The 25,240-nt window shown below is 46.5% G+C and overlaps 1 protein-coding gene across 1 annotated transcript; it reads right to left on the bottom strand.

Annotated features, from left to right (window-relative positions):
• Positions 1–13,201: 13,201 nt before the first annotated feature.
• On the bottom strand, positions 13,202–25,129 carry LOC148321891 (sodium/potassium-transporting ATPase subunit alpha-3-like). Its single transcript, XM_088318818.1, has 24 exons — positions 25,040–25,129; positions 24,842–24,964; positions 21,546–21,659; positions 21,307–21,366; positions 21,038–21,241; positions 20,329–20,442; positions 20,112–20,246; positions 19,926–20,043; positions 19,542–19,630; positions 19,295–19,474; positions 18,218–18,416; positions 17,908–18,152; positions 17,650–17,842; positions 17,351–17,526; positions 17,144–17,280; positions 16,919–17,069; positions 16,661–16,829; positions 16,442–16,596; positions 16,159–16,282; positions 15,945–16,090; positions 15,537–15,667; positions 15,117–15,218; positions 14,798–14,889; positions 13,202–14,643 (listed from the first exon to the last, which is right to left on the bottom strand). Exons 2-24 carry the CDS (start codon positions 24,845–24,847, stop codon positions 14,615–14,617), a joined length of 3,069 nt encoding a protein of 1,022 aa, XP_088174944.1. The 5' UTR covers positions 24,848–24,964; positions 25,040–25,129; the 3' UTR covers positions 13,202–14,614.
• Positions 25,130–25,240: the final 111 nt, after the last annotated feature.

The raw sequence follows: 25,240 nt of genomic DNA, 5'->3' as shown, positions 1-25,240 counted from the left end.
TCCATTGCAGCTGGGGAACGTGTGTGTGTGCGTGTATGTGGGGGTGTTTGGGTTTGAAGGCGAGGTGAGCAATATGGCACACGGCGGCCCTCATCAATAGCAATATGTTCTTCTTTCCTTTTATTTATATTTATATATATTTATATATATATATATATATATATTTGTATATATACACACGTATATATCAGAGAGCTCAGTGTTAAATGGCCGCGTCGTGTTGACAAACGAGGTGGTTGAATTAAATTCGCCCTCATCAATAATGTGGTCGGGTTAAGGGGGGCTGGCTAGTTTGCAATCAATAAAGACGTCCGATTCTGTCACAAGCTATAGCGCGAGCGCGAGCACGCCCAGACGACTAAACGCACAAACATGCCAAGCGTGCCAAGAAGATACAGTTGGGAAAAAACAAACAAAAACAAACAAACAACAATGACAAAAGTCGAGGGCACAGCCCATGGACAGCGTTGCCATGGATACCAGAGCTTTTACTCGATGAAACACAGTTACGTGACGTGGATTGGATGTTAGTGCTGCGAGCGAGCTGCCGATAGCGCCGCAAGACGATAAGGCACTCTAGTACCCTCGTATGTGAGCAAGGAGAGCCACAGAACTCAGCTCGTTTTCTGAACAGGATGAAACATACAAAATGACACACGAAGACTGGAGTAACGCTACTGCCTGATGTTAATCACTATGCCACGCCCCTTAAAGGCATACATCTGAACCGCAAGTACTTGAGCAACTAAGTGTTGTTGTATATCTTTCTGGCCTGGCGTGGCCAGCAGACCAAAAGTAATTAATGGTGACAGATGGTCAATAGGTTGCTCCTCTTCCTGCCAATATGGCTGCCATGCGTTTATTACTCACAGTCAGGCTGCGCGGCGCAAAAACGATTCAAGCGCACCCTCCGCGCAGCGCCAGCGATAGTATCGCAGCTCACGAGCCGGGCAACGTTCTTCTTTTATGCCTACACACGGTATCTTTTTTTTTTTTCCATCGTCAATACACAAGCAGCGTGATGTGCCGCGCCAACGCCAAAGACGGCGTAACACGCGTGAAGGCCCCGCTCTGGCGCCGCCTAAACCGCTTAGCTCGGCACAAACGCGGCCCCATCAAGGCCGGCGGTAATGCCGATGACACAGATGCGGCTTTGCGAGTTGGCGTAACCGCTGGCGTGCGGATGCGCCTGTCTGCCTGCGACTGCGTGATATGACCAAATTCAACTGTGAGAGGATCAAGAGGAGAGTGCAGGAAATGGGAAAAAAAAAATGAAATAAATACGGACGAGGAAGTGGAGGTGGCGCACCAAATCTGCGGAATGGAATGTGTCGCTGTAAAAAGCTACCATTTCATTTTAGCTTACAATTTTTGGCTCAGAATTTGGCGCTGTGGGTGTCTTAAAGCATTTGGCAACGGTTGCCCAGTGGTACCAAATTATTTAGCTAACAAATATAAATGTTTTTTGAGGGTATCACCAACCATGTGCAAAGGCTGCAGTTATGAAATATTTTTCAAACCGATTATACCAAAAAATATGCATGTGGGGTCCCTCCCCTCAGAGTCTGCACTGTATTGTGACTTTGTGGGTGTAAGGCTTTAAAGGCGGAGCCTAGCCTCAAGCGTGACGTGGGCTTCAACAAATGGACGTCAAGTAAATAATGATCCGTGCGAAGCGTCCAAGTGTTGTTGACTACGAGTGGAAATGGATCAAGCGAGGACAGACAACACAAATAAACGCTTATTAAAATACGCACGTGCACACACACACACACACACAAGACACACACGAGCGTGCGCGAGGAGGACACACAGAGAACGCGTGCGGGCAGATTTAGAAGCGGAGATCAATGAGAAATGTAGAAATCAATGAAGTTAGCGGAGGGGAATCAATGGCGCCTAATCGGGATGCCGATGGCCCGAGTAAAAACAATTAAGAAGGAAGAAAAATGTTTAACCGCCAAGAACCCAAGCACATGTGTGCACAAACACACACACACAGAGCAATGGTGTTTATTTACTGCTAATCATTGCATAAGTAAATTTCTCGCTTTAATTGTGATCATAATGGTCCAGCAGGTCAGATTGAGGACGTTACCATGGCAATGCTTTTGTGTACGTATTATTTAAAAATATCAAGTGTTGTTTATATTATCGTTATTATTATGTAGCTTATAATTTATTACGTCTTATTTTATTAGATTTATTGAATTCCTAGTATTATTCATTTTATTGAATATTTTATGAAAAAATGCTTTACTTATAGAAATTGATGTCTGAAATCTATCCAATTTACATTAGAATTTTTTTTACAAATCTATTTATTTACTCATTTATTTTGGATAAATGTTCACATAGTTTTGTATTATATCAAAATAATTTCCTATATATTGCATTTCATAATTTCCTGCCTTATCATAAAACGTTTTATTGGTAGAAAATAAATCTAAAATGAGATCTTTCCAATGGTTTTAATATTCAGAGGAGATTATGTAAGAATTTGCATGTATACTTAAAATATTTTATAATAAAATATCACTTTTGATTACAAAACTAAATACAATATCAAATAATTGTATTTGACAATATAAAAAAATAAAATATTCGACTATGAAATGTATTCCATCATTTAAATCAAATATAGATTACAAATGATTTGTTTATAAGATTTTATTTTTAAATATTCAAAGTCGTTTAAATTTAAAACGGTATAACAATAATGGATTATAATAAATATGTTTGGTTGCATGGTGTGTGCGTGCGTGTGTGTGTTTGTGCGCGGGGTTGTCGCGGGGCCAATCGATCGCATCAGGCTCACTTCCAACCCCGCGGCGGCGCGGAAATCAATGGGCTAGCCCAATAACTCAGGTCACCGTGTGGATTAGCCAAGTGTCAACTAATCAGGGAGTTAGTGAACGTGACACGCCGCCTATTAACCTATCGATACGACACTATTGACGCCGCCGGACACGCCCCCCCACCCCGACCAGGAAGTACCGGGAAACCCTGAAAACGTTCACTCGACGACACGGCTAGTTTGGAGCACTTCTATGAAGATGAATAATTACCCGATCATGGATGGGGTTTGGATTTAATGTTAGCATTAAGCAAGAAGACTTTGGTGATGATATGGTTTGGTTAAACACTTTGGTGTTTAAATATGTTTTATTATATTTAGTTTTGAGTGAGTTTTGCAGTAAATTGAAACATTTGGGGAAGTACCCAAGAATTTTCATTTATCCTTTTTTTTTTTTTTTTTTTTTTTTAAATAATCGTTCCAAATGGTTTGGATTTTATTTTTTTATGAAATTCAAATGATTACAAATGTTATTTTTATGCAAATTATTTTTTTTTTTTGTACGGTTGTTAATTCCATTCAAGCTCCGGCAGAATAACTTGACTTGGCATGTGCCTATACAAGACGGCACAAAAGACTCATTCAGCAACAAAGCAAAGCAAAGGCAGCGCGCTGGACAAAAAGAATTTTGTTCTCACATGTGGGTGGGTGTGTGTGCACGCGTGTGTGTGTGTGTTTCAAGAGTAGGTCAATAAGGGATATGAAGAAGAAACTCACCTAAGAGAGAAAATGAGAGCACAAGGGGGAAAAAAACATGAAGCAAAATACAAATGATGCTGGCTTATTTTTGAAAATACTTCAAAAATGTTTGCCCATTTTTAGTGTAGTACCACAATGGGCCACAACATGCAGGCAGCACTGAGGTCGACCGGAATATTAGCAGTTCCACAAAGCAAAGAAGAAAACTATACGTGCGAGCAATGACCGCATGCTATTATGCTCATTTCTGTTAGCCTGTCTATGGCATTTTGCATTAAGATAGCCGACTTTTGTTTGAGGTAATGATTGGGGTTGAAACCTTCCAATGTTTCATTCCGTTTTATTATATGCGACTTTTTATGGTTAATTAGAAACAGCTTGAAGCAAGCACACTTTTCCTCTTATTTGGAGTAACTGTGTGTGCGCAAAAGTAGAAACAGGCAGTAAGAAATACGTTTAAAAGTGTCTTTTAATCGGTTTAAGAGTGTAAAAAAAATGGGTTTTTTTTGTATATTTCACATTCTTACCTTTTGCTGGAATGCATCTGTGGTATTAATCCATTCAAAAGGTGTGCTGACTTTTCACGGATTTTTGTCGGGGTTGAAGAAGCAAAAGAGGAGCGGATGTTACAAAAAAAAAAAAAGATTTTTTTTTTTTAAACAAGTATTTGAGGCTACGAGCCAAAATAAGCAAAGTGATGCAACAATGCGACGGAGGAGGTGGACGAAGGCGGGCCTCCCACACACGCAGGCCGGATTAGGAAACATATGCAGCAGAGTAGTAAAGGATTAAGGGGCAAAGGAGAGCGCCAAAGCGGGAGAAGAAGAATGTTACGAGGAGGAGGCACGGGATGGGGGGGGGGGTGGCTTGCCCGGCCAGCCCGATTTCCAGCCCCGCTTTTATCTTGCCTCCTCCTCCTCTATTTCATCCTCCTCCTCTTCGCACTCACCTTCGTCTTTGAAGCATCACACGGCGGTTGAGCGAGGACGATGCAAGGAGGCATCGGGTCTGGCCTATTTGCTGGACGTTTCCTTCACTGCAATCGCAAAATTGGGTCATTAATACATTCCAGATACTGCTGAAAAAAAAATTACATTAAAATGATTCATTGAGAAATATATAGAAATAAATAATACATATAAGTAACCATTTAAAATATTGAAATTGCTTTTAATCTCACTAGTTTTGTATCCAATAAGAACTGTACTTATTTTTTTTTTAATTAGCCTAAAGAAAAAAAATAATCCTCTGTAAATATTTTGATATTTATTTCGTAGTAATGCATGACACATAAAAAATATGAATCTACGCAATTCTTATCATTTGGATTAAATTGTGGATAGAATGTGGATTATTCTATTGAATGTGCTCAATATTGCAACACTATTTTTTTAAAGAAGAATTAAAAATATAAGTCGACTAAGCTTAAAAAAGGCAAATTACTATTAATTATTTTGCACATTTTATATGAAGAAAATTCAGTAAAAAAAAAGATGGAGACAAAACTAGCTACATATTTAATCCCAAAAGTCAAATTATTATTATCGTCATGGTCATTTTCTATAAAAGGGGAGAAAAAAGTTATTACATTTGTAAGTTTTTTTTTTTTTTTTTAATTGCCATATCACCCAGCCCTGCGTTTTAGTCTGAATCATTTTTTCTCCTCCATCTGCCCTTTTGCTCATTTTTTAAGGCTCCATCCTCAAAACACACAAACAGGCACACAAAGACGCACACACCCGTGACCGCGGAGGTCAACCCTTGGTGGATGGGGTCAGACGTCTGGGAAGGCGCTGACCTTCGACCCAGAGGCCACGACTGCTCGCTCGCATTCTAAGCAGCTGGACAACACACTCACTCGCTCTCTCGTGTCCGCGCGTGCATGAGTGCGTGCGTGCGTGTGTGTGTGTCACATTTGTACGTTCGCTTTCCTGGCGACGGGGTCAAGCCGCTTGTCGCCTTTGCCGTTGTCGTGGAACAGGCCGCAACATTATTGATCAAGGCAGAAGCAATCGATGGGCGCACTCGCGGCTTGCCGCTTCTTCATTATTCGGGGGTTAATATCTCATTAGTGGCTATTATCGCCACGGCGACAGGCGGTCAGCGACGCGCGCGTGCACGCACACACACACACGTGACGATTCCCCAAGATTATCGGAAATCAATCCGGGAGGAGTTAGTGTTTTCCTGCTCCATCAAGTCAAGCAACGCGGGACTTCCCGTGATGTCACAGAGACGATCGCTCGACTGCCTCCAGACTTCGTCAGTAGCCACTTTGAATGTGACTGATTGCTGGCGTGCTTGCTGGCTTGGTTAGTTTGGCAGATTCCACAGTGAATAAGTGATTAATTGGTTGGTTATTAAGTCAATTTATTGGTCGGTTGGTTGGTCAATTGCTTAGCTTGCTGGGTTCGGAAAGTTGGTCAAATGATTGCTCTGTTGGATGGCTGGCTAGCTGATTAGACAATTGACGAGTTGGTTTGGCGAGATTGGTTGGCTGGTTGGTTAGTTGGTTGGTTGGATGCTTAGGTAAGTCAACTGATCTATTGACTGGTGGCTAGTTATTTAGTCCTTTGTTGATTGCTTAGTTAGTTTGGCACGGCGGTTGAGCGTTCTCCAACTTACGTCTGTGGGTGTTCACATGAGGGTTGCTGCCACGTATGGCTGGCGAATGACAATCGTGCAAAGCGGCCGGTTGTACGGCGGCCTGGTGGAAAACGGCTCATTCGTAGCAACGGTGTGAGACAACCTTTGGGAGAGATGCCAGCAAAAATGAACGACAGAGAAACGACCTCCTCTGTTTGAAGCGGGCCTTTCTGGTTTATCACAGGTTGCTCTCAAAATGGCGGCAATCCATTCTGTACAGAATTCGGCCATTATTGACTTTTGAGATACAAATGAACGACTGACTCTTGAACTCTCCCAACTGAAGAAGCCTTTTGGATTAAAGGTAAAACGTTGTGGACAACTAAGAAAAGTGCAGTTGCTCTTCAACGTTTTGAGAACACAATTGTGCCATTGTATGCCATGTAAAAAAATACACACACAAAAGAGCAGGCGGGCAAGAAAAGAATCATACTTACAGCCTATATCAGTTCATGTGGTCCATGGTGATGGTGATGGTGGTGATGGTGGTGGTGGGGGGGTTAGAAGGGTCTTTTGGGGGGGGCAACATCAGCAGGGTTTTGCCGCTTATCAGCCAGCAGACAGTCATGATCCTTATTAGCCACGGAGGAGATGCTATTAAACCAGCTAGCTAGCTGCACTCAGCAAAACAAGACAAAATTCTCATCAAAATCACTTATTTATTTTTAAATGTAACGGTCAAGATGCTTACCGTAAAAATGTGACACCAGAACGGACCCATGGATGGAGGATGGTTAAATAGTTGGATGGATGGAAAATGGATGAAGTAAGAAAATGGAGGACACGCGGCAGAAATGGCGGACTGGCCTGGTTGACCTCTGACGTCACGGCGGCCAGGTCATCCTCTCGCGAGCAAACTTGGGGGGGGGGCAAAAATCAATAAAATAAAATTAAAAGAAAGTCAGCACGTCAGTGCTGCAGACACAATTATCTTGCTGTCATGTTATTGTTCTTTTTTTTTTATTAAAGAAGCACGTCGAGTTTATAATTCACGCAGTTATATTTTTATAAAAAAGAAACAGTTGCTCACAAATTGTAAGCATAGTGGAGAATTTAGATTTTATAACACACTCATTTCAAATTGTCACGTTAATTTTGAGGGCGCAGGAAACAGGTGTGTGCGATTTAGCAATACAAATTAAAGAAAAAACATTTAGTTCATTTGTTTTTCATTTTATTTCTCAAAATAAGATACAGCACTCGGAACGTTTATTATAGCGTCTGCAGGGTTTTAAAAAAATCTAGAAAATGAAAACAATTGAATTGAAATAAATTCAAATGATCATAATTATTGTTGTAGGATCTCTAAAAAATATACATCCAATTTTCAATTAACAATAAGTGACAAACACTCGTATTTAAATAAAGAAAACCTTTTTTCTTTTATGAATTGATATGATATGCAAATTGATAATTATTTAACACCGATGTTGCAAACGTATCCTTAAAATGCGGTGGAAATGCATGCATACAGAACATTACAGAAACGAGGCAAACGTTTGCTTAAAATCTTTTCAATTGTCAGTGAATAAAACATGAGTCAAGTCAAGTCAAGTCAATTTTATTTGTATAGCCCTTAATCACAGACAGTCTCAAAGGGCTTTACATAGCCACAATCGACATTCCCGATCTTAACCCCCAGGAGGGCAAGGAAAAACTCAAAAAACCTCATTAGGGGAAACGTGAGAAACCTTGAGTAAAAATGTACCTTTTATTTTGCAGCTATCCACCGCACATTACGTGGGTTGACCTGACGATTTTGATGTAACCAACACGCATAAGAAACATCTTCAATGCACAATAAATGTCACTTTAGTTCATTTCGAATATTAAACAAAAGAAGAAAAGGGAGGTGAAGTCCACGTGCAATGTTTGCAAGAGATGCTGCGCGCGTGCGGGCTCGTGGATCGATAGTCAGGCGCGTGCGTGTCCGGAAAGGCCCATGAATGGAAATCCTGTGACGTCACCGCAACCTCTCAGCCTTTTAATTGAGTTGTCATAATGAACTCAAATCTTGTCGGCATCGAAGTTGGCATTCGAGAACAATTAAAGTCCGACGGCACTAATCGAACGTGAGTATGTAAATGAGCTTGGAATATATTTAAAATCGCAAACACACACACACGCACACACACACACACACGCATAAAAAAATGAGAATGAAAAGCAAGAATCCACCTGTGGAAGATTGTACAAACACGAACATTCATTGAATTGTTCAGATTATTCAAAATGACTCCTTGACACATTTGGATCAGAGCAAAAATGCAAATCAAGTCATATTTGAACAATCATGAAAATACTAGTTTGGGCCTGGTCAATTTATTCTTCCCTGGGGAATTATTTAAAAAAAAAGCATACATGAAATTAGCAAGTGATCTAAATGCACCACACTCTTCATTAGGTACACACGCACAAAAAAAGGCTCACCAAAATAATAGAAACAGCTCTCAGGTGTGACACAGAAGCTGAAAAATAATTTCAAACGAACGGATTTCATTTGATTGACTGAATTCTTTGAATATATTGCATCCGTGTGCAGCGCTAGCAAATATTGGCTCGGGGATTGTGAAAGAGCAGAGATTGGAAAATAAAAGAATAGATGGGTTTCCATTTTTAGCTTTGCTTCAATAATCAACAGTTGTTCCTTGATGATACACTTTTCTTCTTCTTCCCATTCTGAAAAATGTTGAAGTGCAACCTCCCTGTTGAAATGAAATCCACACGCTTCCATGTCATCCATGATGACTTTTGTGTCAGTGGATGAGAGGATGAGGAGGCCAAATGAGGAAAAAAATAAAAGAAGACGAGAGGAGAGGACGAGACGATGCAAAAAAAAAATGAGAGAAGCAAGAATGAGTGGAGAGGAAAAGGAGAGGGTTGCTGACGGAATGAGTGGATGAGATGAAGCGAGGATGAGAAAATCAAAAAGATGAGAGAATGAGAGGACGAGAGGCGCACACGAGAAGTCTGAAGAGGCCGCGCACAAACAAATAAAGCGTGAGGCAAAAGGGAAGTGGAAGGAGGAGGAAGAGAAGGCGGGAGGGTGTCTTCAATGAAATGGCGCGCGCGAGACCCCCGCGCCCTCGGCACGTGCGGACAGACACCACCACACCCCCTCACCTCACCCCCGGGAAGAAAAGGAGCTGCGGCCCATCTGGACTCTCGCAACCTGCGAAGAAAAGAGCACAGAAGAAGAGAGGAAGGCTAGGATTTGAAGCAAAACAGGAATCATCGGAAGAAAGAAAGAAAAGGAGCGAAAACAGAAGGAATGAAACCAAAAGAAGTGAACAAGAGAACAGAAAAGGAACAAACAAAGAAACAAAAAAAGGACAAGAAAGAAAAGATGCAAACGAAGCAAAAGAGCTAAAGAAATGTAAAAAAAGGAACAAACCGGGAAAGGAAAATGGAAGATACAAAGGAAAAGAAAAATAAGTGAAGGGGAAAAAGGTCAGAAATGAAAAAATGTTAAATGCAAACAAAGAAAAGAAAAAGGCAAATAAGGAATGAAAAGAAAGATGCAAAAGGTGACAAAGAAAGAAAAGGCAAAGGACAAGAAATGAAGATAAATAGCCAAAAGAAAAAAAAAGAAACAAAATAAGGGAACGGAAAATGAAAGGAAAGAAAAAGCAGTGGGAAAAGGACCAAGCAAGGTGAAAATATGCCATATGCAAAGAAAGAAAAGGAGCAAAAGAAAGAAAAAGACAAGAAATGATGACAAAAAAAACAAAAGAAAGAAATAAAAGAGAAGACAAGAAGACGCACAACCAAAGTTGCGTCGTCGTGAAGTCGTCACCAAGACGTGACTAGAGTGTGTGTGCGCGCGTGCGTGTACGTGTGCGCGTGCATTCCCCCAAATTGCGCTTCTTCTCTTCCAGCATTAAAACGCGTCATTTACGAGCGTTTCCCGCCTCGGGGCATCTTTACCGTTGCCAGGGCGACGCGCCAGGAGGCCACGAGGCGACCGACCACCCTGACCGTCCCGTCGCGGCGGCGGCCGACCAGTTTGCTGACAAAACAAAGTTGGACAACGTGAGAGGATCAAAAAGACATTCAACATGACCGTTTTGTTTTTGACAGGCACAAACTTGCAATGCGGGAGAGCCCAGCCTGCCCCCCAGTGGTCGGATGACAGAACAACGTGCGGGCGGAATCCGCTTCTTGTTCCGCTTCAAGCGCAAAACGTAAACAGTGATGCAGATTTTAAATTTAACAATGATACATTTTACTCTGCAACTGTCAATTAATTATCTGAGTGCTTATAAATATGTCTTCATTTGACACAGATTTCGTCTGAATCGAAGATAGGCTCTAATGTGAATGAATTCAGTACGACAATGTTTGAGTCATTTTATGAACAAATATATTCAATGATCTTAAGATCAAATTGACGATAGTGGTCTCCAAAATAAATAAAAATGAAATAATGAAGCGTTTTTTGTGCAGAAAAGTTCATGAATGAGATGAACAATTTGCATATTTTAGAATGGAAGGCGCATTCATTACATTTTGTGACTTTTCAATTCAGAAACATCGTCCACGTAAATGGCAATGGCCCATTTCAATTTTTTGCAAAATGAAACCACTTGACTTGAAACGCGTCCCTCACATTATGCGTAACAATATTAACGCTTGAAAATAGGAATAACACAGTTCATCTTGGGCCTTTCAAAATAAAAAAAAATAATACTAATTATAACAAAACAATCATGTTGTCCTACTTGTTTGTTTTTATTCCAATTTACTGAGATTTGTTTTTCAGCCGCACAGTAAAAATGCTTAAAAATGTAAGAAAAAAATTATTATCAATATTACATTTACTGTTTAAAAACGCTGTTTACTAATTAATTATATCACAAAATTGTCCACATTATAAACGACACATGACGAGTTGCTATTTAATGATTTATAGGGTGGAATATATGAAGCACATTTGTTGTTCTTGCCGAAATTATTATCATTTGTGTGATTGACTTTTAGAGCGAGACAGTTTGATGAAAAAAATGAAATGAAAAGAGCACAAGTGGACAGAGCAGTCTCATCCTCTAAACTCATTCCGTAATAACACACACACACACGCACACACACACCGAGCCGTCCTGGACCCCTCCCCATGACCCGGCGACCTAGGCGCCATAGCAACCCCTGACCCAGCCTGCCGTTGCCGTGGTAACAACCTTGGATGGAGCTCGTCTGACCACCACACACGCACACACGCACGCACACACACTCGCACAAACGCACACGCAAACACGCACACACACACAGCACAGCCCCCTAGACCCCCCCCCGCCCTGCCAAGGCGAGGCGAAGCGATCGATATTCTATCACACAGAACAGTGGAGCGAGAGAGAGGAGGCCACGGGCCAGCCAGATTACTGGGGGGGGGGCGAGGGGTACGAGGGGGGGTGGAGGGAGTTCGGGGGGATGTGGTCTTGACAAAAAAAGAAAGCGCGTGTGTGTGTGTTTGCAGCAGAGAGGAAAAGGTTTAAGAGAAGGTAGGAGATGGAAAAGATGTGTGTGAGTGTAATCAGGTTGGTGGGAGATTGAGAGGGGCTGTGCGCGTGTGTGTGCGTGCGTGCGTGGAAAAGTGTTTTTGTCTCAATTGTGTGTCCCTTTAATTTCTGCTTTCAAATGTCGTATTTTAAAATTATTCCAATTCTAAATCCCCGAATTGTAGCGCTTTGACGCCTTCAATTTTAGAAGGAACATTTCCTCAAATCTGGTCCATTTTGGGATAAATGTATAAATCGATTCAGCCAGCGAGGATTTGAATATTTGCACTTTTTTCTTGTTCAATTTTTTTTTTACATTTTTTTCTCAGATTTTGGTGGCCCCCCCCCTCCACTCTCTCTTTTACACATAAAATGTATGTGGTCAAGTTTCCTTCTGCACTTTGGCCACATGGGGGCAGCATAATACAGAAAAACTCAACGATGTTTTAGTAATGTTGCCATTCTTCACAGAGGTTAAAGAATATAGTATTTCTAGTCAACTTGTATGTTTTCGGAGTCTTGTTATTGTTACCTAATCATTCATGATAGCTTCGGTCACCATGGCGACAAGAATTGACACACTCCGACCTTGTGGTGCCTCGAGGCCACAAAGTGGGCGTGAGTCCAGAACGGTGTGTGTGTGTTTGGAACACGAGGGAGGAATCAAGACAGAAGAGGTGACCTGTGTCCTCACTTAAGAGGTGTGTGCCGCACCACTCACTCGCTCTGTGAGCCTTGTAATAGTATTCATGAAACACACACACACTCGCTCGCGCACACTCAGAGAAGCAGTGTGAAGTGAAAGTGTCCAACCTGAAGCCGCTTCTCTTTGCTTGTTTTCACGGCGCCTTTTAACACCTCAACTCAAGGTGAACCTCAACTCCCACATGCGCTCACTTCCAAGACTCCCGCTCCAGACGGTTCTACCTCCGCCCCCTTTTCAAGATTCCGTCCCACACGGAGTGAGAAGTCAGAAATGTGATATGGCAAAATAAATTAATAAAATAATAAATAAAAATATATGTATATTACATCCTATTTTTGGTCCGTCGTTCAGGGTGGTTGTAATGTCACTGGTGACCACAAGATGGCACCAGTGTACATTTATGGAACATTTTTAAATTTAAAATTTGCATTGAGGCAACCTTGTTAGAAAAACACAAGATGTGGTTCAATATTTTGTGACCCATTGCTAGTATGAATGCTTAAATGTATTTGCATCATTTTCAAAGTGAGTTTGAAGAATAATGAAGTGCCGCAAATGCTACAAAAAATCCTTTATCAAAAATTCAACAAGTCATGTACTCGTGTACCCACCACTGTTATGACGAGGAAGGAAAGTCCTGGGAGGCCCGTCTCCTCACCTCACATCAACTCCAAACATTCTGTTGCAGAGTTGTAGGTTTCCTCCGTCCTCTTTTGAGAAGTGAAAGACACTCAAGTGCGAATGTTTAAAAAAATAAATAAATAAAGTAGATGCAAGGACACGGCCGACGTCAGTAACAACTGTTCACAGCGTTTGTTTATTTCCATTTTTATGACACAAAAACAAAATGGAGAGCAAAGTGACTTCGATTTTATTTCTCAGGACTTTTTTTTTTTGCAGTGTAGTCATTGCCGAGCTCCACCGATGATCACAAAATCGCTTTTTCCCACGATGGAACTTTTTTTTTTCTAAAACAGGTGGCGGAGGGGAAAGAGTGTTTGTGGCAAGGGTGGGCAAAGTGCGGCTCGTGTGTAATATTTGCAGCATGAATTTAGCCCTACAGTTGCTCTCAAAAGTTTACACACCCTGGCAGGATTTGTGAAATATTGGCGACAATATGACAAAAGACAAGCACGACATTCCGCTTCTTTTTTTTTATTGCTACGTTTTGTTTCATGATTGTGCCATTTTTAAATGCTGAATTTGAATCTCATCAAAATTTTCTTTCAAAAATGGTGCGCATTACTTAACTTGTGCACACATCTGTGTTGACCTAAAATTTGTATTGTTCAGTGTAAAAATAGTCAACATTAAAGTAGAAAATAGCAAAACAAGCATTTCAAGCATTTGTTTAGTTTCTAATTTGCTTCATGAGATTTTAATTTGAAGCGCCAACGTTTGCCCACCCCTGGTGGTTTCACAAGTACGGGGGAGGGGGTGGGGTCACACGGTGTTCACAAACAAGACAAGCAGCAACACATAAGACGGGCGGGAAGGCGTGAGGCGAAGATCGAGGGCTGAGGAGGAAGAGGAGGGAGAGACGGTGTGCTTCGTCACATGCCAACAAAAACAAGCGGCGCTTACACTCACTCGCAAATAAAAATGGTTAAAAAATAACGACGGCCAGTCAGTCAGAGGTGACCGATCCGAGGGGGGGCGACAGGGAGGAAGAGGAGAGGTTCCAATCGCAAACGTCAGCGCTGTGAGGCAGACATGTTAACCACGCTTCCACCATGTTGCCCAAGCTGGGCAAAAAAAAAAGGAAGGCGCCCAACCCTCGTTCCGGATCTCTGACAAGCAGCACGGTGTCACAGTGGTCTTGGCGACTTTGGGCGCCATGGCAACAAGCATCGGCACAATGGCGGCGATTGGCAGTTTCGAGCTGAGTGTGGACAAGAAAAGTGACGGCGAGGACGCATGTGTGTTTGCAACATCCTCTCTCTCTCTCCATCGTTGGTCCCGGTGACATCTTTTTTTTTTTTTTTTGTAGAAGATGGCAAAAAAGTAAACATCGCCAGCTCGTTACCGTGGCAACGTGCACTCGTCTAAATGTAAACAACAACAATGGACGCCACATTGTGGTCTATCACTGCATTTGTAATGTGCGAGCCAATCGGCTGACAGTGTGCGAGAGGCCGCAGGGGGCGAGGGGCGGGGTTTGACAAAGGGAGGGGAGGGGCATGGATGAGACGTTTGTGATGTTGTGATAATTTAATAGTATGTCTCCTTTTCCACCCAACCTGAACACACCACAAGAAGAAAAGGAAAAAGAAGAAGAAAAGAGCAGAGTGTCAGCACATTTTAGGACCATCAGCGTCACGTACGGTAAATAAACTTGAATAATTTGATCAAATGAATTTACCGCCAAGCTCAATAATGTGTGCGTGAGTTTACCTCCAGGGTTCCGGCGCAAGATGAGCTTTCGGATCTCATCGTAAACAAAGATGAGGAAACTGTACGGGAAGGCGCAGAACCACCAGCTAGCCCTAAAAAGTGAAAATAGTTTTCGCATCATGTCGTCATGCGACCACCGCCACAAGGGGGCAGTATAACACCAGCGCAATACTAGATGGAGCAACTAAGTGGCTCAAAGTCATTTCTATTTAGCCCGTGGGTGACTTCAAACAAAGAGGAAACAATTGCTGTCCTGAAAGTTGAGCGTCAAGCGTGCATGAAAGAAGCAGTTGCATCCAGAGAGCCGGACGCTTCTTACTTGAGCGGGTACATCCGTAGCGCCACGTCCATGCCGGGGCAGTAGGACAGGAAGGCGGCGAGGGCCGTTTCCTCAAACAAGCCGAAGATCAAAATCTTGTTCCTGTGGGAGGAGTGAAGTCATCAATGCAGGCAAAGCCAAGGTCATCACAGAAGAAGTGGGACAGAGAAATATAGCGGCACGAGAAGAAATTATTATTTGATCCTCAATAGTTGTCCCGTCGACAATCTGAGCACGATGTCTTTGGAAAGTTCCGGTTCCGTTAGGTGGCTTGAGCTTGAGCAGGTGTCCCTAATCAAGTGGCCTGTTATGAAAGTAAGCGCTTTGCTTCCATCTAGTGGCCGCTAACGGCAACGACAAGAGTTCCGTTCCATTCCCGCTGCGCAGTGTGCCGAGTGGAAATGTAGAAAAGAGGCAGACCTCATGCCCTGCTGGAAGACAGAGTTGCGTCTGGTCTTGCAGATGATGACGTCGGCCCACTGCACCACCACGATGCTGACAAAGAACGCCGTGTGGCACGTGAACTCCACGATTTTGCGCTGCTCGTACGTCTGGGAAATGACGACAAGAGAATGACGTTTCGTTACGAGGTGAAGGTGAACTGAAATGTTGTAGACTACTTTAAGATGTCCAAATAGCGAATGGCAGACTTTTGATTAGATTTTTTTTAAAGAAATGCGGCGGGAGCTGAATCATATGCCATGGCGATTTTTGTCACGGAGATGTGGAATAAGGAAAAATGTTGAAATTTGAAGAATGTGGAGAAATTGTGAAGGAGGATGTCAATTTCAATTTGATGAAAATATTCGGGTGGACTGTGGCGCGTACCCATTGTTGGCCGTAGCTGTCCTCCAGGTCGTTGTTGGAGCGGTCGTCCCAGTTGAGGCGAATTCCCATCAGCACGGAGGGCCGGAAGCCGTTTTCCGCCATGATGACAAAGTAGGCGAAGAAGCCGCCGAGCGCTTGGATCATACCTGACGACACGAGCGCACGTCAGGTGACCTAAGCGTCAGACGGCGGCCATTAAAAAGCGGCCACCCACCGATCTGTCCGTAGGCGATGCTGATGAGCCTCTCGTTGACCAGTTTGTCTCTCGTGGGGTTCCTCGGCTGCCGCTTCATGATGTCGCTTTCCGCCGCCTCGTACGCCAGCGAGATGGCCGGCACCTGACCACGCGAAAGTCACTCGGCGTCACGACGGATTGCGACGCCAACATAGCGGCGAAGCGACGCGCTCGCTTCCAGCATGTCGATGAGGCGTTTGAGGAAAAAGAACGGCACGTCCCTGATCGCAAGCGACGTTTGCGTCCCAACAATTTTACTCACCATGTCGGTGCCGAGGTCGATGCAGAGGATGGTGATGGTGCCGAGTGGGAGCGGGATGTTGACCAGGATGAAGAAGAGGAAGGGCGTGATCTCGGGGATGTTGCTGGTGAGCGTGTAGGCGATGGACTTCTTCAGGTTGTCAAAGATGAGGCGGCCTGCCGGGACCAAACCTCGGTCAGCTGGACCGCCGGCTCTCGCCGGTCGCCGCGCGGCGCTCACCTTCCTCCACGCCCGTGACGATGGAGGCAAAGTTATCGTCCAGCAGGATCATGTCGGCGGCTTGTTTGGATACGTCCGAGCCGGAGATTCCCATGGCGACGCCGATGTCGGCCTTCTTGAGGGCGGGAGAGTCGTTGACGCCGTCGCCCGTCACGGCCACGATGGCACCCTGGCAAGGACCAAACATTTGGCCATTTTTCCCGCCATAATGGTCGGTTCTGAATCGGACGAAATGTCGAAGGAAGCGCTCGCGCTCACCTGTCTCTGGCAGCCCTCCACGATGATGAGCTTCTGCTGAGGTGACGTTCTGGCAAAGACAATCTCGGTGTGGTTCCTTAAAATGTCGTCCATCTGGTCCTGGTCGAGGTCCTTCAGGTCCGTCCCGTGGATCACGCAAGCTTTCGCGTCCCTGCGGCGACACATCGGGGCCATTCCAAGTCCCGTTTGGAACGCGCGTGGCCACGCCAGGAGGCCGCCACTCACCTGGGGTTCACCTGACTCACGGGGATGTTGAGGCGCGCGGCGATGTCTTCGACGGTCTCGTTGCCCTCGGAGATGATGCCCACGCCCTTGGCGATGGCCTTGGCGGTGATGGGATGATCGCCCGTCACCATGATGACCTGCGGGGGCAAGAAACTTGTGACGCGAGCCAAAGCGGCGCCAGAGTGACGACCGGCACGGTTAGCCCACCTTGATGCCGGCCGAGCGACACTTGCCCACCGCGTCGGGGACGGCGGCGCGCGGCGGGTCAATCATGGACATGAGGCCCACGAAGCACAGGTTGTCCGTCTGGAAGTTGACATCGTCCGTGTCAAAGGCAAAACCTTTTGGGTAGGACTCCTCCGGGAGGAAGAGGTGGCAGAAACCTGGCGGGGGCAGAAAAGAGCTTTTGCTTCGGCCTTCCAAGAAGGAGTCCGTTTGCTCGGATGGCCCAAGTCTTTCCTGGCGTCAAAGTCGCGCTCGGGCCCGATAAACGTCGCCATCTTTACCCAGCACTCGCTCGCCGAGGCCTCCCAGCTCCAAGTACGCGTTCTGGAAGGCCTCCTTCATCTCGTCGTCCATCGGCTGCTCGCGGCCCTGCAGCATGATGGTGGAGCAGCGGTCCAGGATCCGTTCGGGCGCCCCCTTCATCACCAGCAGGTAGCGTTTGTCCGACTCGCCCTCGCTCTCGTGAATGGACAGCTGGGGACGAGGAGGGCGGCGCCGTTACGACACGAGCGAGGCCAAGCGTGCGGCCGACGACGAACCTGATACTTGTTGGTGGAGTTGAAGGGGATCTCCGCCACTTTCTTGTTCTTGTCGCGCATGCTTTTGACGGTGCCGCACGACAGCTCGATGCACTTGAGCAACGCCGACTCGGAGGCGTCGCCGGCCACCTCGCGCTTGAGGATGGGCAACGACTCCTGGCCGGCCTTGAAGACGGCGCGGTTGCACAGCGCGGCGATGCGGGCCAGCGACACCCAAGTGGTGGAGCTCTTGTCGAAGGACGAGCCTGAGGATGGCGGCAAAATGACAATCGAGCGATTCGGATTGGCTGATTGGCAGCCCGTCACGTACCCGACTGGTCCTCGGTGGTGTCGGCCTCGTGGATCTGGTTGTCAAACCACATGTGGGCCACGGTCATCCTGTTCTGGGTCAGCGTGCCCGTCTTGTCCGAGCAGATGGTGGAGGTGGAGCCCAGCGTCTCCACCGCCTCCAGGTTCTTCACCAGGCAGTTCTTGCGCGCCATGCGCTTCGCCGTGAGCGTGAGACACACCTGGCAGGCCGACGGCACAAAATCAGCGTGAGCATCTTTGGCAAACTTTCACTCGGCAGATGGAACACCTCCGGGCAGCAGGGAAGCCATCTCGGGCCCACACTGTACCTGAACGGAAGACAGAAGCCCCACCCCCAAAAACCTGGAGATGTCCATCGCCCCCCCCCCTCCCCACCTCGCCCAAACAACGTCGCAAGACCAACGTAAATGAAATGAAAGCAGCGTTCGCAGGCCGGGCTGCAGTGAGTAAAGCGTTGAAGCGCAGCGGCGGCGCCGCCTTAGGAGAGCAACATGCACAAGTACGGCCAAGCGAGAGCCAAACACGAGCGATGCATGAACAGATGCTCGCCAAATTACATGAGCCAGTCGGCGTCGCCGCAGACACAGAGCGGACGTGACTGGCCTGGAAAAGAGACACACAAAAGGACAACGACGCCACTGAAACCACCAGCGCACACAAAGTCGGTACAAACATGCGAGCGACACTTCAGCGATTTTAGAAATACAATTACTTCCGACTAAGAAACATGAGAGTCTTTTATTTCGAACTTTTGCAACTGTTTTATTTTACGCTTTGTTGGGTTCTTAAAAAGTCAATGTAAATTTTAAAGTTTTTTTCACATTACTGCAGAGACAAAATATGTATTTCCATTATTTCTGTGGATGCAAGTTAATTATGGGGGGAGAAAAGTTTCAAAGTTTGAAATAATGCTCAGCCTACAATGGGGAAAAGCAGAACATGTTTTGAATGATGTCGTCGTTGTTTGGCGGGCAAGAAAATGGCCAAAAATCAAAAGGAAGCTTTTATTTGAATGCGAACAAACGTCTGACTCGAAGACGCGGCGCCACGCTCGCGGCGTCGTTGCCGAGCGACTCACCGTGACGGTGGCCAGCAGGCCTTCGGGCACGTTGGCGACGATGATGCCGATGAGGAAGATGACGGCTTCCAGCCACGAGTAGCCCAGCACCAGCGACAAGACGAAGAAGGTGACGCCGAGGAAGACGGCCACGCCGGTGATGATGTGGATGAAGTGCTCGATCTCCTTGGCGATGGGCGTCTGCGGACATACGATGAGATGAGGACGTCATCACATGGCGTAAAAAAACAAAAAGCGTCTGGCTCACCTTGCCGGTCTCCAGGCCGGAGGTGAGGGTGGCGATGCGGCCCATGACGGTGCGATCGCCCGTGCACACCACGATACCGCGAGCTGTGCCTGGACAAAAGGATGGGAGAACGGGCCAGTTGTCAGGCGATGTAATGGACACATGCTACCACTAGAGGACGCCAAAGACCGCTTCTAAGCTCTTTATTGTCCAGTGGTTCTCAAGTCAAACTAAATATTCCGTTTCCTTCCTAAAAGAGTGTTTTGAGTATTATGAGCAGTTTGAAAATTAAGACTGCACTGAAATATGAAATAGTAACATTTTGCAATATTTATGAACTGAGAATTTGGAAACGTCGTCAAGGTCAGGTCGGATTCAAATTTTGCTGTTGAGGAGTCTGCTTACCCTCCACACAGTTTGTGGAGAAGAAGGCGATGTTCCGCGTCTCCAGAGGATTTTCGTGGGTGCAGTCGGGCGACCTGGTCTGCGGCTCCGATTCGCCCGTCAGGGAGGAGTTGTCCACCTGCGGCCGAGTATTTAGCGTGAAGCCGCAACGGAGGCGCTTTCGCTCAGTCGGCGTGATGTCGTCACCTTGCAGCCATGGGAAGAGATGATGCGGAGGTCGGCGGGGATCCGGTCCCCCCCCTTCACCTCCACCAGGTCGCCGGCCACCACCTGCTCGGCGTTGATCTGCATCTTCTCGCCTTCGCGGATCACCAGAGCTTGCTGGCAACACACCGGGAAGCGGGACCGTTACTTTCGGTGCCTTTTCAAGCCCTCCGCTGACGTGCGCTGACGAGCGTCGTACCTGCGGAACCATGTTCTTGAAGGACTCCATGATCTTGGAGCTCTTGGCTTCTTGAAAGTAGGAGAAGCAGCCGGTGATGATGACCACTGCCGACAACACGATGCCGAGGTACAACTGGAACACACGAGGTCGTCTTCGGTTACACGGCCGTGCAAATCTCTTGATTCAATCATTTTATTTCATTCTACTTGGGATCGAAGCACATTCAGGTCAAAGATTTTAGGAAGGGCCCCGATACGGATTTTTAAGGCTAAAGCCAATTCCATTTTTGAGCAAAATAAAATTCAGATCACGGATTAATTGGGCAAATAATTAAAAATAAATAAAAGGAGGTACCAATTAATTTTTTGGGTCCCTCACGGCTTCCAACAGGAACGATATGAAGTACAGGCACCACTTTGACTGCTTGAACTTTGACCTCAAGTATTTGTTTTACGTTACAACCGGAAGAAAACACAAAACATCAAATGTCAGCTAATTTACGTTGATTGTTGATTCCACAGGTTGTGTGTGTGCGTCAAAGTCGTTGAGCCTTCGCCCAGCACGCGCTCTGACCTTTGAATGCCCCCTGCTCAGGAGGCCGTGACAAATGGCGGGAGTCAAACGCCCCCCCGCGGCAGCACATGACCCGCCGCCGCCGTTTTGTTAACATCAAGTTCCCCGCGGCGAGCAGCTGCCCGCAACTCGGCACATTAGCGGCCGCACTCACGTTATCCCCGGCGGGCTCGTCCTCCGTGGCGGCCTGGATGGTGTAGGCCAGGAAGCAGAGGATGGCGCCGATCCACAGCAGAACGGAGAAGCCGCCAAACAGCTGGCGACAGAACTTGACCCACTCGGGGGTGGTGGGGGGCGGGGTCAGCGCGTTCGGGCCGTCCCGGGCCAAGTACTCGGCCGCCCTCGCGTTGGTCAGACCCTGGGCCGGCGCCAAAAACCCAAATGAGGAACATTTCATTTGCGACCAGCAAGTTGTTAACGCACCTGCACGATGTCGGTGGTGTATTTCCGGCAAACTTCCTCCACGGACATTTTGTGCTCCGTCTGCAGAGTTCAAAAGGAAACGATCGGTCGGCGTCGCCAACGTTATCGTCTCCAGACAGGCAGAACAATTCAAAACTTTTCCACTCGACGGCAGAACGTAAAATGACGTCACATTTCAAAGTTTTCGCCTCGTTTTTCACGCTCGGTCCGCCTCTGCTCACGTTGGACGGGATACTCACGATCGGGACTTCCTTCTTCAGGTCGTCCATGCCCTTGCCTCCTTTCTTCTTGGGCGACTCCTTCTCATCCTTGTCCTGCGTGGTGGCCACGCGGTAGCTGTCCGACCTGCCGTACTGTCCGGCACAACAAGAAAAGTTTGATTAGTGGCCGCGGAAAATCAAATTTGAAAAAGAAACGTAGTGATCTTCCAATGAAACGACGATCGGAAATATATCCTGCCAAATATCGAAATGGGCCTCAAAAAAAAATTCCATCTTCCACTTTTTCACGTTGTCGTTTCGGGAGATTTTTTCACTTTATTTCACACTGGTCAGTGTTGAAGTGCTGCAACATTTACGGTTTATTATTCGAGTTGAAAACACGTTTGGACCGGCAGCTACCAAATTGGGTCGGTCCTCAAATGTGCCAGCCTCCTCCATTAGTGCTAGAAACATGAACAACGTCATCGTTTGAAGACCTTCGATTAAGAGGCTTGAAATATGTGTGTGTGCGTGCGCCATCTGCGATGCGGCGTCCGGCAGATTAACCCAGTGAACAAGAATAATCCCAGTCCACCCAGTGCACCATTCTCTTCATTCTGAGTGTCCGCGGGAGACAATCACGTTCATCGTCCAGTTGAGATTGCCGAGCGGCGGGCGGCTGGTTGTGATTGGTGGATTGTCCATGTTGCGCACACACACACACACACACACCGACGAGTCCCGGATTACACACAGATCAGTGGAGCAGTCGACCTAGAAACTGTTCTCTATATGAGTGAGGGGGCGATGAGGGGGTTGGGGGGGGGGGTCTTCCTCCATAATCCATGCCTTCATACACCGCTTGCCCCCCCCCCCCCCGCCTGCCTTCACCATCCCACCCCTTCATTTGCATTCACGTCCCTTCCGAACGGCCATCTGCTTCTGGACTTTTCGTCTAATCACAAGACCGAACGATGACGATGACGACCGCGCTGAACGTCAACGACGCCTCAACGGCGTCCATTAGCCTCGCCAAAAAATTGACAGCTCAGAGCGGCTGTGATGTTTCCTAGCAACCACAAATCTGAAGAGGAATTTGAAATAGTTTGAGGATGACGACCAAGAGGAGGAGAGGTGTGTTTTTATTTTTTTTTTAATGGCGGCCAACGCAAGTCAACGTAAACGCGGCTCAGGCCTGACGTGACGTCACGGCGCACGGGAGGAGCAAGCGAGCTCACAGTGGTGCGTTGTCATCGCTTTCAAAACTCACACACTCGCACTCCGATGGAAACCAGATGCAGACGAAATATTGACAAATAACGCAACATACACAACGAGGTATAAAAACAAAACAAAAAAAGTGTGAGATCCAAAAGAAGTGCGCAACGTTTGGCAGCTTCTCATTCGACAATCACATTGGTGTCAACAAAGACGACACAAAGACATGAAAAAAAAAAACACACGAGAGCTGCCGGCGGCGCCTCAGAGAAAGATAAAAGTCACGTGACGCTAAATTAGCGAGCGACCACGTTGAAATGGGCCGTCAACGGACGTCTTTAGTTCCTAAAAGCAACATTTCCCGACCTTTAACCTCGCTTTGCACACCGAGTGCATGACGGCTTGACATCTTTTGCATTTCGACAAGCGGCTTGACGCGCGTCCGTGTTGTGAAGTGTTGCTCAACTGACATTGAAGACATTTTCGCGTCTCGCCGCATACGACGGCTCACACGATTCCCCGCGTGCGTCGCCGTCGGCCATGTTCTCGTCTTTGTTCTTTGTGTTTGGCCGCAATGCATCGTGGGAAATGTGGCGTCTCAAGATGCATTGTGGGATACATCGAGGACACCATAAAGGGAATGAGCGCCTCGACACTGCGTACGCATTCCAGCCGGAATCCAAAACTTACGAGATGGTTTACGTCAATGCTTCTCCAACTTTTTGACATCAAGGCCTTGTTTTAAAAAACACATTTCACATGAAATGCATGATTGTCAACACAACGTGTTCATCTGTCAGGTTTTGTTCCCCCCCCGCGGCATTCCTCGATGCCGCCGCACACGTGCTCCCACAATGCTCCTCAAGGTGACTCGGCGTCTGCTCACTCGTTTGCCAGCCGGGAACGCCAATCCCAATTTGACCTTCGCTCGAGCCTCCTCGGTGGTTTCCCGATGGCTTGACCTCAGATGCATCGTCCATCCCGTCCCGCCACCCCTCTCCCAAAAAAAAATAAAGAAATCACACTCATTCAGTATTCTGCTCTTTCTATGTTGGCCGCGGGCGATCTGGCGGCCGTGGCGTGACAGAGCGGCACAACTTCTCCAGCCTGGACTGAATGTTCTCTCCAGTTCGCCGCCTCCCACCCACTCGAATCCAGCACAGAGGCGAGGCCCGCGCCAATCACGTTTCATTACAAGGACTGGATGCGAGGAGACGCTCGCTACGCGGCCTGTTAGCGTGGCGCTAACAGGGCTGGAGTCCATCGTGACTTACTTGACAACTATTACTGCGATCATTGTTTGAAATGTTGCAAAGTCCACTGGTAGAACAAACCGCGTTTGCCTGCCAGGCATCTTCCAGAAAGCGCTCAAATTGAGGCAGACGTGGTAGGATTTTTATCATGCGCCCACCCGTTGGCGAGAGTGTGTCGCCAGCTTTTAGCCTGGGTTGTTCACGGAGAGCCCTCAAATGAACGCAGATTGTCAACAAGTGACGGAGTCATTCTGAAATTTGAAAAAAAAATGTGTTCTCAAAGTTTGCAACCTTTTGTCTACTTCAACACTGCCCCATTTTCCTGGCCGGCTCGCTCACCACATCACTCCCGTGGATTTCTTTCGGTGCGATTATGTGAACGATATCGGCGCAAAGATCAACAATCGTAAGCATCGCTGATGGAGACCACAGAGAACATGGCAAGAAATTAAGGACCGTTTTGCGATACGTGTTGCGTTTGCTTTTGTTCATATTCTTTTGTGACTTGATGTACAAAATGAATTATTCATTGGAAATGAGATCATCGATGTAACTTTTAGGGTCGCTGTTTTGTTATGGTGGGAGTCACAGCCCTCATCCAAATATGCATGAGCAGACAAATGCTTTCAATGAATGTCTGCAAGCACACTTGGACTTAATGGCGTCCCCCTCGTTAATGGCGAGTGGCTTTTCTTACATTTTTCATTGTTTTGTTGCTATTCAATTACTAGAATCTCGGCGTGGGGGGGCTTTCATGTAATCGTCTCCGAGTCCACAAATGTGGCGCAAACAGCGGGTTGGCAAAAAGAAATAGACGACACATTTGTTGTTGCTGTAGTTTGAAACACGTTTGCGCGTTCTTACCCCCATTTTGGGTCTCCTCGGAGGTTCGGTTCGAAGCGAGCAGGTGCACTTGTCCGCTTTAAAAAAAAAGCTCGTCAGGTGGGCGAAGAAAAAAACGTCTCCTTTCACTTGTCGGTTACGGCCCTAAAGAGACAGAAAAGTGTCATGAAGAAGCGTCAAATTAAAAAAAAAAATCACCACAAGAGACAAAATTGGTACCGTCTTCTTCCACCTCGCAAACGATGCGCTGAAGAAAGTAGAGCCGTGCAGATGTTCGGATCCCGTGTCCTTCCGCGGGGCTGCTACGTTAACCCCCGCGCAGCCCCGCCCCCGGATTCCGCGGAAGGAAATAGAGCCAAGCAACAGCTCGTTGCAAATACAGAAAGTAGTCCGAGAAAATTCGTTTCAAAACCATTTTTA

Source organism: Idiotropiscis lumnitzeri, chromosome 16 (assembly GCF_059441095.1).
Source record: "Idiotropiscis lumnitzeri isolate Australia: NSW breed Sydney's pygmy pipehorse chromosome 16, RoL_Ilum_1.0, whole genome shotgun sequence".
In the NCBI taxonomy this organism is placed as follows: Eukaryota; Metazoa; Chordata; class Actinopteri; order Syngnathiformes; family Syngnathidae; genus Idiotropiscis; species Idiotropiscis lumnitzeri.
This window is presented reverse-complemented; position numbering and strand designations above follow the sequence as displayed.

Excerpts from the sequence above, each read along its gene's own strand:
- LOC148321891 (XM_088318818.1), bottom strand. Across the intron at positions 21,367-21,545 it reads TGAAGAAGGAAGTCCCGATC|ACGGAGCACAAAATGTCCGT; the intron begins GTGAGTATCCCG and ends TGAACTCTGCAG. Across the intron at positions 19,475-19,541 it reads CCGGCCTGGAGACCGGCAAG|ACGCCCATCGCCAAGGAGAT; the intron begins GTGAGCCAGACG and ends GTATGTCCGCAG.